The sequence below is a fragment of the Zingiber officinale genome, chromosome 11B (genome assembly GCF_018446385.1).
Source record: "Zingiber officinale cultivar Zhangliang chromosome 11B, Zo_v1.1, whole genome shotgun sequence".
NCBI classification, from domain to species: Eukaryota; Viridiplantae; Streptophyta; class Magnoliopsida; order Zingiberales; family Zingiberaceae; genus Zingiber; species Zingiber officinale.
This window is the reverse complement of record NC_056007.1, coordinates 73,839,383-73,852,100: the sequence shown is the minus strand read 5'-3', so window position 1 is coordinate 73,852,100 and position 12,718 is coordinate 73,839,383. Positions and strand designations below refer to the sequence as shown.

Genomic DNA, 12,718 nt, shown 5'->3' with positions numbered 1-12,718 from the left:
TTTCTCGCTTTCAGATAGGATCACAACCCGTGGGCAAATCTAGTTTCCACCCAAATTTTTTTGTTTAATTTAATTAGAATAATTTTGATTATATAATTTGATTCAGGTTTAATTTTGTTATTTTAAAAATTTATTTAGACTAGAAACTAAATTACTATTTGGATCAAATAAATAAATATTTAGTCCATATATATGCTGTTAATTGTCAATTTTTTATTGTTCTATAAATTTAATAATATTCAACTATTTACTTGGACATTTTCACATTGTTTATGTCAGGATCCTTTTTCAACCTTTACAACCTTTAGCATGGGAAAACATGCTTACCTTTCATCTGACCACAGGTAACTAGCTTAAGGAGATAGTCTCTGAACTTGGTTAGTACACCTTTCTCTTGCTCTACATAGGCCTCTGATGCACTTCGGTTGTTTGAGGAGCTTGGATCTGCAGCAGCAGCTTGAGAGGCCATAAAAATCATGTCTTTCTCATTGCACATTAGCACCAAAGTTCCAGGATACATTGGCTTTCCTCCGTTCTCTCTTTCCCCGCATTCAGACCTAGACTCTTCTTTGTCAGGTTTGTCAAGAGGAATTCCACTTGAACATTCATCAGCCGAGGTTCTGGGCATATCTAAATCTTTCTGACTCTGATCTCTCTCATAATCTGAGTGTGGAGAACATTCAACATGGCCTTCCAGCACGGATGACTCCTCAATTTGTCTATCTGAACAATTAATTGGCAAGTGAATATGTGAATAAATCCAATGCAAACTCTTATCAATGTGAGGGAAATGATGTGAACAAAGCCCTGCTACTTGTGATAAACTTTTCTTAGTCACTATAATGTTTACATTTTTTTTCTGACAATTTGAATGTTTCAATTGACTGTGGATCGCAAAGACACCTATTTTTATTATTACTGACAACCACCCATATCAACTTTTGTTTGCTATTCACTTCCGATGATACCTGCTCAACAAAATTGCCTAAACTAGCATAGGACTATTACATAATGAAAAAATCAACTTCGTCTTGACTTTGCTATCTCAGTTAAGACATTTATAATTTATGTAACATAAGATCAATTGATTGTCAAAATGATGGGGAGTTTCCCATCAATTTCTGCTCTCTTTGGTTTAATTCGATGACTGGATAAGTCATTGTTAAAACTATGAAATGGAGGTAGAGACTAAGTCTGAAAAATACAAGACTTATCTAGTCATCGAGTTATCTAGTAAAGAATAAAAATTTTAAATGCTGATTTAATTTCCCTGTAAATAACACATTAACACATTGGATAGCCAAATTATTTAGGAATTGTTAGCATTATGAAAGACAAAAGTGTAATATGCTTGCATTGATGGTCCAGTTAATTCTTTTTAGATAGGTCTAGGTGTATCCATGCAATTCAAATTTTGCAGGACATACTACAACACTTGATGATTATTTGTTTCCTTTTATCTACTTGTACTGTATTTGCATACCAGCAACAGTTTGGGCAACCTCTCCAGACACCATCACCAAGAGTTTGCAGAGATCCCTAACATGTTCTGTTCGTACAGTGTCTGCTAGAAGAGATCTGCCATAGCAAATAAAGGCTAGATCTCAAAACGTTTCGGAAAAAGATCATGGATCCATAGAGAAAACATAAAGAAAATATTTTAAATATCAGAATTTATATATACCTATAAATCTGGAGCAATATTGGTACAACTAGCTGCAGGAATGGGAGTAGAAGACGACACTTGTACAGGAGTCTTAGACTGATAAAAAGTGTCTAGCCTCAGTAACATAAATCATAAAGATTGTTTTTAAAATATCAGATGATCCGACATACAAGTTTATCAGGCAGGCCATGGACAAATAAAAGTGTGATAGTAACAAGTTTCATTTTTTCAATGCTTAGAAAATGAAGAAACGAAAGTTAGCACATCCCATGGAACAAAGAAAATGAAATTAACTCAGTAGAGGCAACTAATAAGAGCCCCCTACACAATGAGTATAAAACTGTCCATGGCGAACCAATATAATGTAACAAAACCGTCTATGTAGCATTGGAATACCAGAAAATTACCTGTGTAAAACTTTTGGTGGATTGGCCATTTACAGATGTGCATGAGAACACATCCTGGATTTTCCTCTTCCTAGATATTGTTGGAGACAGAAATATGTGAGCACCGGCAGCCCCGTTTAGGGCTGCATGCTGCATGCTGCATGTAAAGAGTGCTTCCATGATCACCACGGAAGAGATGTTTCCTCTCTATGCTTCCCTCAAAGTTCTTACAGTCCAAGCATTTGCAATTTTCAGAGCAGAAAATATTGGCTTGAAAGCACTCACAATATTTCTTGAGGACTCAGACTTCTTACAGTGACATCCTTTATTATGCCTTCCAAACAGAGGTTCTCCTGTTTCATCCTACATATACAAGAATATTCATGTTACCATATGGAAAACAAGTTTTACCTTTCTTACTCACAGTAGATTACCTATGCTGCATAACAATAATATTTTTATTATTATTTATCATTGCTAATCAATGAGGTGTGGGTACAAGATAATGAGAGGAGATTTTTTTTTAAAAGTTTTTGATATTGGAGGAAGGGAAAAAGGAGGGAGGGAGGGGAAGAGGAGTACAAAATATCTTTTGGAGGGTGGTGTCTGCAATATAATAGATGAGGATAGGTCAAGAGATGCAAGACACCTCTAGGGAATACATGAACAGGTCTAAGTAGTGGTTGAATTTGACTGTGATTTTACTCAGACAGTAAGATTGTGCATATCGTTCTTATACTTTCTCATGAATATTTTGGTTCTCTAAATGAAGGCTCCAACCATTAGGGGTTGTGATATCATATAACTGTAGCCACCAATGTAAGTACAACTAGTGAGGATAACTAGTGTTCTTAGAGAGAAGAGAACATCTATATTTGGATGCAAGGATAAAGGAAAAGAGAGAATAAATGCAAAATGGAACTATTTGATAGAAACTTGACTGATAATACATTGATCCATGCAAATGACCAACTTTCATAACTTGGGCTAATCCAATAAACTTAATCTACAAGACAATTTTCTTTAGGCCACTTAATCCATAGTGGACTGAATCCATGCTAATTATAATAATTGAAAATACAATTAAGACTAAATATAATTACTTATTGTTCTTTAATGTTGTCATGGAGCTCAATTGAAATGGTAAATAAGCATATGACATCTCTTGTTTCTATTCCATCATATTTTGTAATTAATTGAACATTTGGAATGAGTCTATAACCAAGTCTCTGATCCATTGTTTCAACAATTCGAGAAATGCAATAAAATAGAATACACCATTTGAGTTACAAAGTTATGGACAAGACATTATGGAAATGGATGTTGTCTAGAGTGTGCTAGTATAGCACAGTTTCCATTTTTTTTCTCATTTTTGATTGAAGGGCACCTTGCACAGTTTGTCTTTCAAGTATTTGACTAATCACAAATGGAGCTCTCACTTATATAGTTCTATGTGCATTTCAATTTATGTAGCTAAACTGAAATAACTGCAAATCTTGTACTTACCCTACTATCTCGAAGTGTCTGTGTACCACTGCCAATCTTAGGCCTAAAGGCATTAGGATTGCGTTCTAGAGTGGCTTCAACAGCCACATGCCTAACAGTTTCATTGTTAACATTGTTACAACAGTTTGTACAGTTGCATCCATCACAATAAACTCCAGCTGCAAAACACTCGCAATACCACCTACATGCAAAAATGAATAACAAAGGACCATGAGAAAGTTTGGCAATGGGATATAGAAATAACTTTATGATCCATCTAATAGCCATGCTGAGTTATATTATAAGAAAAACATAATATGGATCCTTCTAACTACTATTTTTAGAATATTGTGGCCGCTCGAACTCTTGCATCAACTACAGCTGACAATAGCATCGAAGCCTCGGATCGGGAACAGATCAAAAGGGGGAAAGAGTTTGGCTGCAAGCTCGCGGTTTCTCCCGCATCTTCTCTCCACTCGCCTCTTCCCGATCTGTTCCCGATCCGCTCCTGGAACCCTCCGAGTCTCCGACACTATTGTCAGCTGCAGTCGGTGCAAGAGTTCAAGCGGCCACGGTATTCCATTACAGCTGTCCTCCGCCGGATGTGGTTGAAGACGAAGAAGCCGCCGAGGGGAGGGAGTGAGCGAGGTCAGCCGCTGCGAAGGAGTCAACGGTGAGGGCCGGAGGTGAGGAGGAGGGCGTGGATTTTGGGGAGGGGAGAGCAAATGAAGGAGGAATGCAGGTGGAGGAGGAGCGGAGTGGAGACAGCGGTCGGAGGCGACGGCGCTCATGATTTCTGAGAGAGGAACTCGCCGCAATTTTTTATTTTTAGTCCCACATCGAAGGTTTATAAGGAGTTAATTACGGTATAGTTTTAGCAGGCAACCAACGGGCCGTGTTCGCAGAAAGGAGAGACGGTTGGCATCTCCCCTGACAGGGACGGGAACGGCTTTCGGGCTTTCCTGTTACACATACGGTTAAGGCTATCTACTTAGGTAGATCAATACCAAATTTTTTGATTTTGTATCTATATAATAAAATATTAATGAGAAAGTCGGGTTGTATAGGAAAAAATCGGAGAAATTCCTTCAAAACGACGTGAATAATTATTTATCTAATAAATATCCCGGTTAGGTAATAAATAAGTATATTAATTAAGAAAAAGTTTTGCATTTTCATTCTGTCCTAATCTTGTACAAGTATGGTAATGCTTCTTTCTTGGTTTTCTCATCTCCTGTTCACCAAGCCATTCTCCCCTCTTTAAACAAAGCCCATCTTCCTAAGGAAGAACAAAGCATGAATCACATCTATTTAGGAAGTTTTATTTCACCTTCTATTTTTTTAAAAGTTTTAATTTCCATTGGAGTATATATAGCTTATTAGTTTAGACGGTGTGTTAAGATAATCATGATGCCCAACCTTGAGCTTCTCCTCCTTTTGCTTTTTTACAGTGTACTCCTTTATTGCATTCTATCTTACTGTCTCTGGAATAAAGTTGAGTTGACTAATGCGGAACAGAGTTAATACTATAGGACAAGGATTCAAATCTCGATAAAGTCGAAGAAAAAAATCCTCTTCCACATTGATCAATTATAACTTTCCTATTTACTTCTTCATAGTTAGTCGTGGGGCTGATCTTATCAAACCGCTAGAATGATGTCCTCTTCATTTGTCTTCTCTTTTGTTCGTCTCTTTTTCTCATCGGGATCAATGTCTTTGACTTGTACGATAAAATTCTCCTCTATTCATGTTTGATTGACTCGCTAAAAGCCAACTTGCAACTTGGGCTAGTGTTGATCCATTGTATGGTGCTCCGACAAATCATCGATGTCTTCTTGGTAGGAAGGTCGAGGATTCAAGCTACGAATACGAAGAAACAAATTGACATTGGTGGAGTTCTCGCAAATTTTTAATAAATATGTATTAAAAAGAGAAAAATATTATTTGTATGTTTTTGAGAAATAAAGTGTATCTATCGGTTTAAAATTAGTAATTTTAAAAAATATATATTACAGAAAATTATTTATACGATATCAAATTTAATTCAAATTAATAATTTTGACTTATTTATTTTTTTCAAATAAAATATCTATCCAGCCAAATCAGTCAATTAGAAAAGGACTCTCCAAATTAAGTTGATCCAATATAAATGGCTGATCCATTGGGTAATAGGTATAATTCGTATCCTGATGGTCCTGACTGTCACACTCGGTTGAAAGAGTAAATCAGAAAAATATAGGTCACATGATTTTATCATCGAGATTCAATCTTTATACCATTCAATAATTTTATTCCGTGGTTACCATGCCAACTTATGCCTTAGAGATAGCGGCTCCATTAAGGAAAGGCGTAGCTACCCTTTAATAAAATATTCTCCTAAGATACCCATTAATCAGTAGTTAAATGTCCGAATTAAAAAGAATAATTGTCTCTTTAATAAAATATTCTCTAAAGATCTTTCCATTAATCTGCAAGCGAATGTCTGTATTAAAAATAATTATTTTTCTTCAAAATTAATCCGATGAAATTTGAACATCCAAATTAAATGATCAAATATATTTTTTAAAAAAATGTAATGTCAAAAGTTCTGCCGTGTATTGAGATGATCTTCAACTTCCATGGCCACGACAAGGCACTAAAGGGTGAAGTTGACTATTGTGAACATGGCATGGTCAAACTATTGGTTTATCTTTTGACTAAAATGACAAAACTAACTTGATCGTGCTCATCTCCTCATCAAGTTGATGCCTATCTTTTGATTCAAAGCCCTTCACATAGATTTTATTGTTAGTTGACTTCTATTAATCACAATTCCCGATAGATCAAAGTGATTTAGCTTAGATCAAGTTTGGATATAGTGAAATGCATGGGGCCGCATAAGACTTTTCAGTCTTGATGGGATGCGATATTGAATTCCTAAAGTTCTCAAAGAAATTTCCCTTTAATAAATAAATGGTGAAATAGCGTAGGAATGAAGGTTGGAAGTCAACCATGTTGCGGCTCAAATTGCATTTGCAAGTCTTCAACATGAATATGAAATAGTCAACAACATTATTGCATGACTTATTAAATGCACCATGAACTTTGACTTTGACCTGGCTATAATGAATACACGTTGTAGCATAGAAGGAGATTATTTTGTATAATTATTTCACAAAACTATGAAACAACAATAACAATTATATTTTGTCCGATAAATGAGATAGGTTATATTGATCATTTTATTTTATGTTATTCATCAATTAAATTTAAATCAATTTTATATTATTTTATTATCCTCCTTTATCCAGGTTTGGGATTGACCATAACTGATTCGTCATGGGTTGAGTTGAGAAAGTATACTCAGTGAGTAAAAGGAACATGCACCACTAAATAAAGAATTTTGGTGGTGGAATAAGAGTCCCCTCAAGACAGTCTAGTGGTTAGCGCATGAGATGTTGCCATCATGAAATTTGGAGTTTGAATCTCGACAAAGCCGAGATAAATATCTTCCTTATGTGCTAGTCATTATTCCAAAAACTAATAACTGTCCTTAATTTACCTCCTGAATAAGAAAGGACTATCATTATGTAATCATAGTTTAGTAAATAACCAACTTATAATATATTTTAAATGTCTAATGAGTTCATCCTAACTTACTTAAAAAAAATAAAGACTATCATTATAATCATATTTTTATAGAAAATATTTTGAATAATCAATTTAAAATTTTTCATTTTTACCATCATATCCTTATATATATCTTTAATTATTCAATACTCAACAGTAATATTTTTTTAAAATAAATTTAAAAAATAAAAATCTCAAGCCAATGATAAATGATTAGTTTTTAGATAAAAAATATAGGTTGGTTGGAGTATTGTACTAGTTATTGAAAGCTTCACTAAAAATCATATATTTTGATATATATATATATATATATATATATATATATATATATATATATATATATATATATATATAAACATCAAAAATTTTCCAGAATTATCAAAAGTCAAAAGGAACAAAAGAGAAAAAAATGCATGGATCTATTGATAGACGGACTTATTCTAACAGTTACAAATAATAGATGGGCTTATTTGTAACTTACATATATATATATATATATATATATATATATATATATATATATATATATATATATATATATATATATATATATAAACATAAAAAATTTTCCAGAATTATCAAAAGTCAAAAGGAACAAAAGAGAAAAAAATGCATGGATCTATTGATAGACGGACTTAGTCTAACAGTTACAAATAATAGATGGGCTTATTTGTAACTTGTCCAGCAATAATAACAAAGGCATCTGTTTTTGTAGTTGACATTAAATATTTAATTTTTAGAATTGATTAATTTATTTTTAAAAATTATTTAGAGAATCAATATTCTGTCGGTTTTTTATTGGAAGCAAAATCTTGTATAATATACCACAATTGGAATTTAAAATTTCTTGATTATTAAACCTAATCATTACGTCATTATCCGCGGGCAACTGACGTCTTTTGATTGTAAAGAAGGGACAGCCTTTTCAAATCCTTGACAAATTGGTGTGAATGGAAATCCAGTGAGGATCTGATCTAAACTTCAAATTTGTAGAGCTGTCACTATCTTCTCAAGTCAGCATCATTGACTTCAACTATACGGTGACACAGCATCTACTTCTCCATTCTGAAAATTTCACACCAAGCATGCATATTTTATATTGGATTGTTCACTGTCATGTTTGAGACCTTGTGTACCAAAAAATAAATAAATAAATAAAATTCTCGCACTGTTGTCAGCATGCAAACTTTGAACTTTGAAGCAGTCAAAGGGAAGCTAAATTAATTTTTTGCCGAGGATAATATTTATAGTCTTGAGGTGAACGAAAGCTTTGTAGTTTGAGCTATAAAAGACATATCATTGTCTTTGAGCCAACAAGGAATTCAGAAGGCTTTTTTGGGTGCCCTCTTCTGATGGGGAACCAATGTGGGCGTTCTTCTAAAACTGCAAACGCCTCTTCTCCTAATGTTTCAAGTAAGTTTTTATTTTTTTATTTTTTTGCCTCTCTGATTTCTATTTCTTACCTGATCTACTTTGGTTTTGTTTCTTCATTTGGATGAGAACCAAAGAATTATTTTTTTCCCTTTGTTGATGAGTGAATCTAGTTATAATCTCCACCCATGAATAATCTGTGTTTGTATTAATTTCGTCTTACCCAGTATTTTGTTTGTGAGAAAATCTTCCTCTTCAGTTATCTCGTTTGAGAAAACAAAAAGGATTCTGCAATAAGGATTTGGATAATACTTTTTCCCTCTCATGTTCCTAAAACAACTAAATCCTTCAGGATGATGAAATTTGCCACTCTAGAAAAGATGCTTAACCTAATTGAAAGCAGATTGTGTTGACAGTTTTACCTAAATCTTGCTTTCAGGCATGAATACAGAAATCAAAATGAAAAGATAGACTAAATCTTGGTTATTTTAATAAGCATAGAGCTGCTGCTGTGGTTATTTGGGTGTTAGGCAGTTTGATGATCATTCTATTTTCAATGCTCGAGTTTGAATATTATTGCCCCAAAATCTGGGTATTTATCGTCGACCAGTTTATTTATAAACAAACATATAAATCCAATATCACCCATTTGATCACACTACAACTAGTTCCTGATAGTGAATTACTTCAGTTTTATACACAGTCATTGTGGATCTCCACCGAATTTGAAGTTTACTTTCAGCAACAAAAATGTTTTTCTAGCTACTTTTTCCTAAAATGAAACTTTTACTTGCTAAATCATTCATATTTGAAGGGAGACTTAATAGTTGTATGTAATCTCCAGAGAATCCACTGTCAGTGATTAGTGATTCCAGTGTAAAGAAATCAGCTAAGAAATCTTCAAGCGGATTGGGTATTTCTGTTCAACAGCTCAAAAGTGAGGCACCAAACAATCTGAAGTCCTTTAACTTGAGCTACCTTGGCGCCGATAATAAGAATTTTAGAGAGAGTGACGGATCAAAAACGGTCGGTCTGAAGCCCTTCAGCTTGAATGACCTCAAGAATGCTACTAAAAATTTCAGCTCCAATTCATATCTAGGTGAAGGAGGATTTGGTTGTGTCTTCAAAGGGTGGATTGATGAGCATACTTATGCCCCTACTAAACCAGGCACTGGAATTGTTGTTGCCATCAAGAAACTCAAACGAGAAAGCTATCAAGGGCACAAAGAATGGCTTGTAAGTATAAACTGTTATCTCAGAGACACTTGAGGTTCTTATACACCTTTTCGAGTTCCAAATAAAAGTGACACTCATTCTGATGCCTGCAGGCAGAGGTGACCTATTTGAGCCAGCTTCACCACGAGAATCTTGTCAAACTTATAGGCTACTGCTCAGAGTTGGATAGCAAACTTCTTGTTTATGAGTACATGCAGAAAGGCAGCTTGGAGAATCACTTGTTCAAAAGTATGTTTCTCTGACATTAGCTCTAAGACTTCAATTAAATAATTACTTATGTTCATTTGTACTTGTAGCATTGATCTCACTTCTTCTGTGGTGTAAATGACATATACTCCCAAAATTTACAATTTGGATATTTCTTTTTTGCCTCCTACGATATGTGCGCAATCCAATGATGCCGCTTGGTTAATATACTGTAGGAGGTGTACAACCTATTCCTTGGCCAACGAGAGTGAGCATTGCCATTGATGTTGCCCGAGGACTGTCCTGCTTACATGGCTTAGAAACTCAAATCATATTTCGTGATCTGAAGGCCTCAAATATTCTCCTTGATTCGGTAATCTCTACAATTATCATCACTTATTCAGTATTCTATCTGGAAAACATATTATGTGAATTCCTGAATGCCACAGGCGTGATGATTCTTTCTGGCAAACTGTGCAGGATTTCAATGCTAAACTATCAGATTTTGGCTTAGCTAGGAATGGACCTACTGGAGACAAGAGTCATGTCTCCACTAGAGTGGTTGGCACTCGTGGATATGCCGCTCCAGAATATATCGCCACAGGTTAGCCTCCTTTGAATGCAAACAATTGTACTACTTGGACATGCTAAGTGATAGGCAAAACACATATTACAATGACAATACTCAGAAACAGTAGTTTTAAGATGAAATAAGGCAAGATCAATAGCTTTTTGTTTCCAAATTTGATACTTTAATTAAGATCAACAATCTTGTGTGCTCGGATTGTGTTTCGGGCTCTAATATGGTGATATTTCATGTCATTGTTTCAGCCTACTGAATACTAGTGTTTATGGCAGGCCACTTGAGTTTAAAGAGCGACATATACACTTTTGGAGTTGTACTGTTGGAGCTCCTATCAGGAAAACGTGCGGTGGAGGAAGATAGAGGAAATTCAGACCTGACTCTGGTCGACTGGGCGAAGCCATTCTTGAAGGATAAAGGAAGAATATTGAGGATCATGGACATACGATTGGAGGGTCGGTACGCTAAGAAGGAAGCCCAGGTCATTGCTGCTCTTGCCTTGCAATGCTTACATCTAGATCCAAAGAACAGGCCTAACATGACAAGCATTCTTCCGATACTAGAAAAGCTTCGCGAGCGCAAAGACTGCATTACATCTTATGCAAGGGCCTAGTCATGTGTCACATACTTTGATAACATTTTGATAATTCATCATACAATAGAAAGATTTCTTCTCAAGCTAAACATTGAACAGACAAATAGATAATGGAGTGGTGTTCAAGATGCTGATTCAGTGATACTGCTGCTGCCAAAGCTTCAACCTGAGTAGGTCAGACAGAGGGAAGTGGTTACTTGAGAAGCTATTTCAAGATACAAGAAATTGGCAAGTGTATCGTCAAATATTAGAGCCATGATCAAAGACAATGATCTCTGTTTTTTTGTTCTTTTGTTCAATTGACATACTGCGTTTGGGATCGTCTGCAAAATTCTAGTATGAGATCTAGAGTTGCAAGAATTGAATTAAATAAGATTATCATGATCACTACATCCTCTGACCTTGAAAGGTCTGTAAATACAAAGTAGAAACGCAATTTGCAAAAGAGAAAAAGAAAAACTTCCACATGGAGACCAAGTTTGCTTTTGATAATCCAGAAACAAAGAACCAGAAGTCCACGATTAAAGAGACAGGTTTGTACATTTCGGATATCTGAAAAAACTTGGAAAATTGGTAGTTGGCTTGCTCAAACAAATTGATTGAATGCCACCAATTGACTATTCAAGGGCAGAAATATTCAAAATTGATTTTTTTTTTTTTAATAAAAATTCAACATCATCTTTAGGGAAGGTGATAATGAATTTTCACCAAGGAAGTTTGTCGTAGCAGTCAAGTTGCCTTTGGGCTGAGTAATAGGTTTAAAATTGAATCCATCGAACCGATTAAATTAAAATTAATTAAATAAAAAAATTAAACTAATTGAACTAATCAAACTTTCTAACTCAACAAATAAAATTATTGAAAATACACGTTGGGAATATATAAAAAAGATCATGTGTTTATAAGATAGAAGTATCTCCATTGATATGAAGTTTTTTGGGTAGAATCCAAAAATAAATACATGATGATTTAGGTCTAAAGTAAACAATATCATATCATTGTGAGAGATATATGAATTATTTGGCCCTAATAATGGTATCAGATCCATGATCTAAATCGAGTCATGTAGATGGAATAGTGATCTTGAACAAAAGAGACGGGGCCTTTTATAGGAGTGAACTATAAGCGAAAAGTCCAAGCAAGTCAAAGGTGACCGGATTTTGAACGAAGGAGGTGGGGGCTCATAGAGAAGTGAACTCTAAGCGAATAGTCCAAGCAAGTAAAAGGGACTTTTCACTTATAAGATGTAATATATCTCTATTGGTATGGAGTCTTTTGGGTAGAACCTAAAAACAAATATATGAAAGCTTAGGCTCAAAGTGGACGATCTCATATCATTGTGAAGATATATGAATTCTTTTGGTCAGAACAATTGGTATTAAAGTCATGGTCCAAATTGAGTCATATGAGTGGAATAGTGGTTTTGAACGAAAGAGGTGGAGGCTCCCAGATGAGTGAACTATAAGCAAAAAGTCCAAGTAGGTCAAAGATGACTGGACCTTAAATGAAGGAGGTGGGGGCTCCTAGAGTAGTGAACTCTAAGGCTACGTTTGGTTGGGTGTAATGTAATCTTGCTTGTAATGTAATCAAATTTGTAATGT

The 12,718-nt window shown here is 34.8% G+C and overlaps 1 protein-coding gene, 1 non-coding gene and 1 pseudogene across 2 annotated transcripts; 2 read left to right on the top strand and 1 right to left on the bottom strand.

The window, feature by feature from the left end:
- Positions 1 to 228: 228 nt before the first annotated feature.
- Positions 229 to 4,359, bottom strand: LOC122034029 (annotated as a pseudogene).
- Positions 4,360 to 4,432: 73 nt separating this feature from the next.
- On the top strand, positions 4,433 to 4,555 carry LOC122035624. The gene has a single exon (XR_006127154.1). It is a non-coding gene; the product is annotated as a U6atac minor spliceosomal RNA (small nuclear RNA).
- A 3,852-nt stretch (positions 4,556 to 8,407) lies between these two features.
- Positions 8,408 to 11,510, top strand: LOC122035186 (probable serine/threonine-protein kinase PBL11). Its single transcript, XM_042594591.1, has 6 exons — positions 8,408 to 8,559; positions 9,362 to 9,753; positions 9,846 to 9,981; positions 10,176 to 10,312; positions 10,420 to 10,543; positions 10,798 to 11,510. Exons 1-6 carry the CDS (start codon positions 8,499 to 8,501, stop codon positions 11,133 to 11,135), a joined length of 1,188 nt encoding a protein of 395 aa, XP_042450525.1. The 5' UTR covers positions 8,408 to 8,498; the 3' UTR covers positions 11,136 to 11,510.
- Positions 11,511 to 12,718: the final 1,208 nt, after the last annotated feature.

Excerpts from the sequence above, each read along its gene's own strand:
- LOC122035186 (XM_042594591.1), top strand. The coding sequence starts at position 8,499 with ATGGGGAACCAATGTGGGCGTTCTTCTAAAACTGCAAACGCCTCTTCT. Across the intron at positions 9,754-9,845 it reads AAGGGCACAAAGAATGGCTT|GCAGAGGTGACCTATTTGAG; the intron begins GTAAGTATAAAC and ends TGATGCCTGCAG. Across the intron at positions 10,313-10,419 it reads CAAATATTCTCCTTGATTCG|GATTTCAATGCTAAACTATC; the intron begins GTAATCTCTACA and ends CAAACTGTGCAG.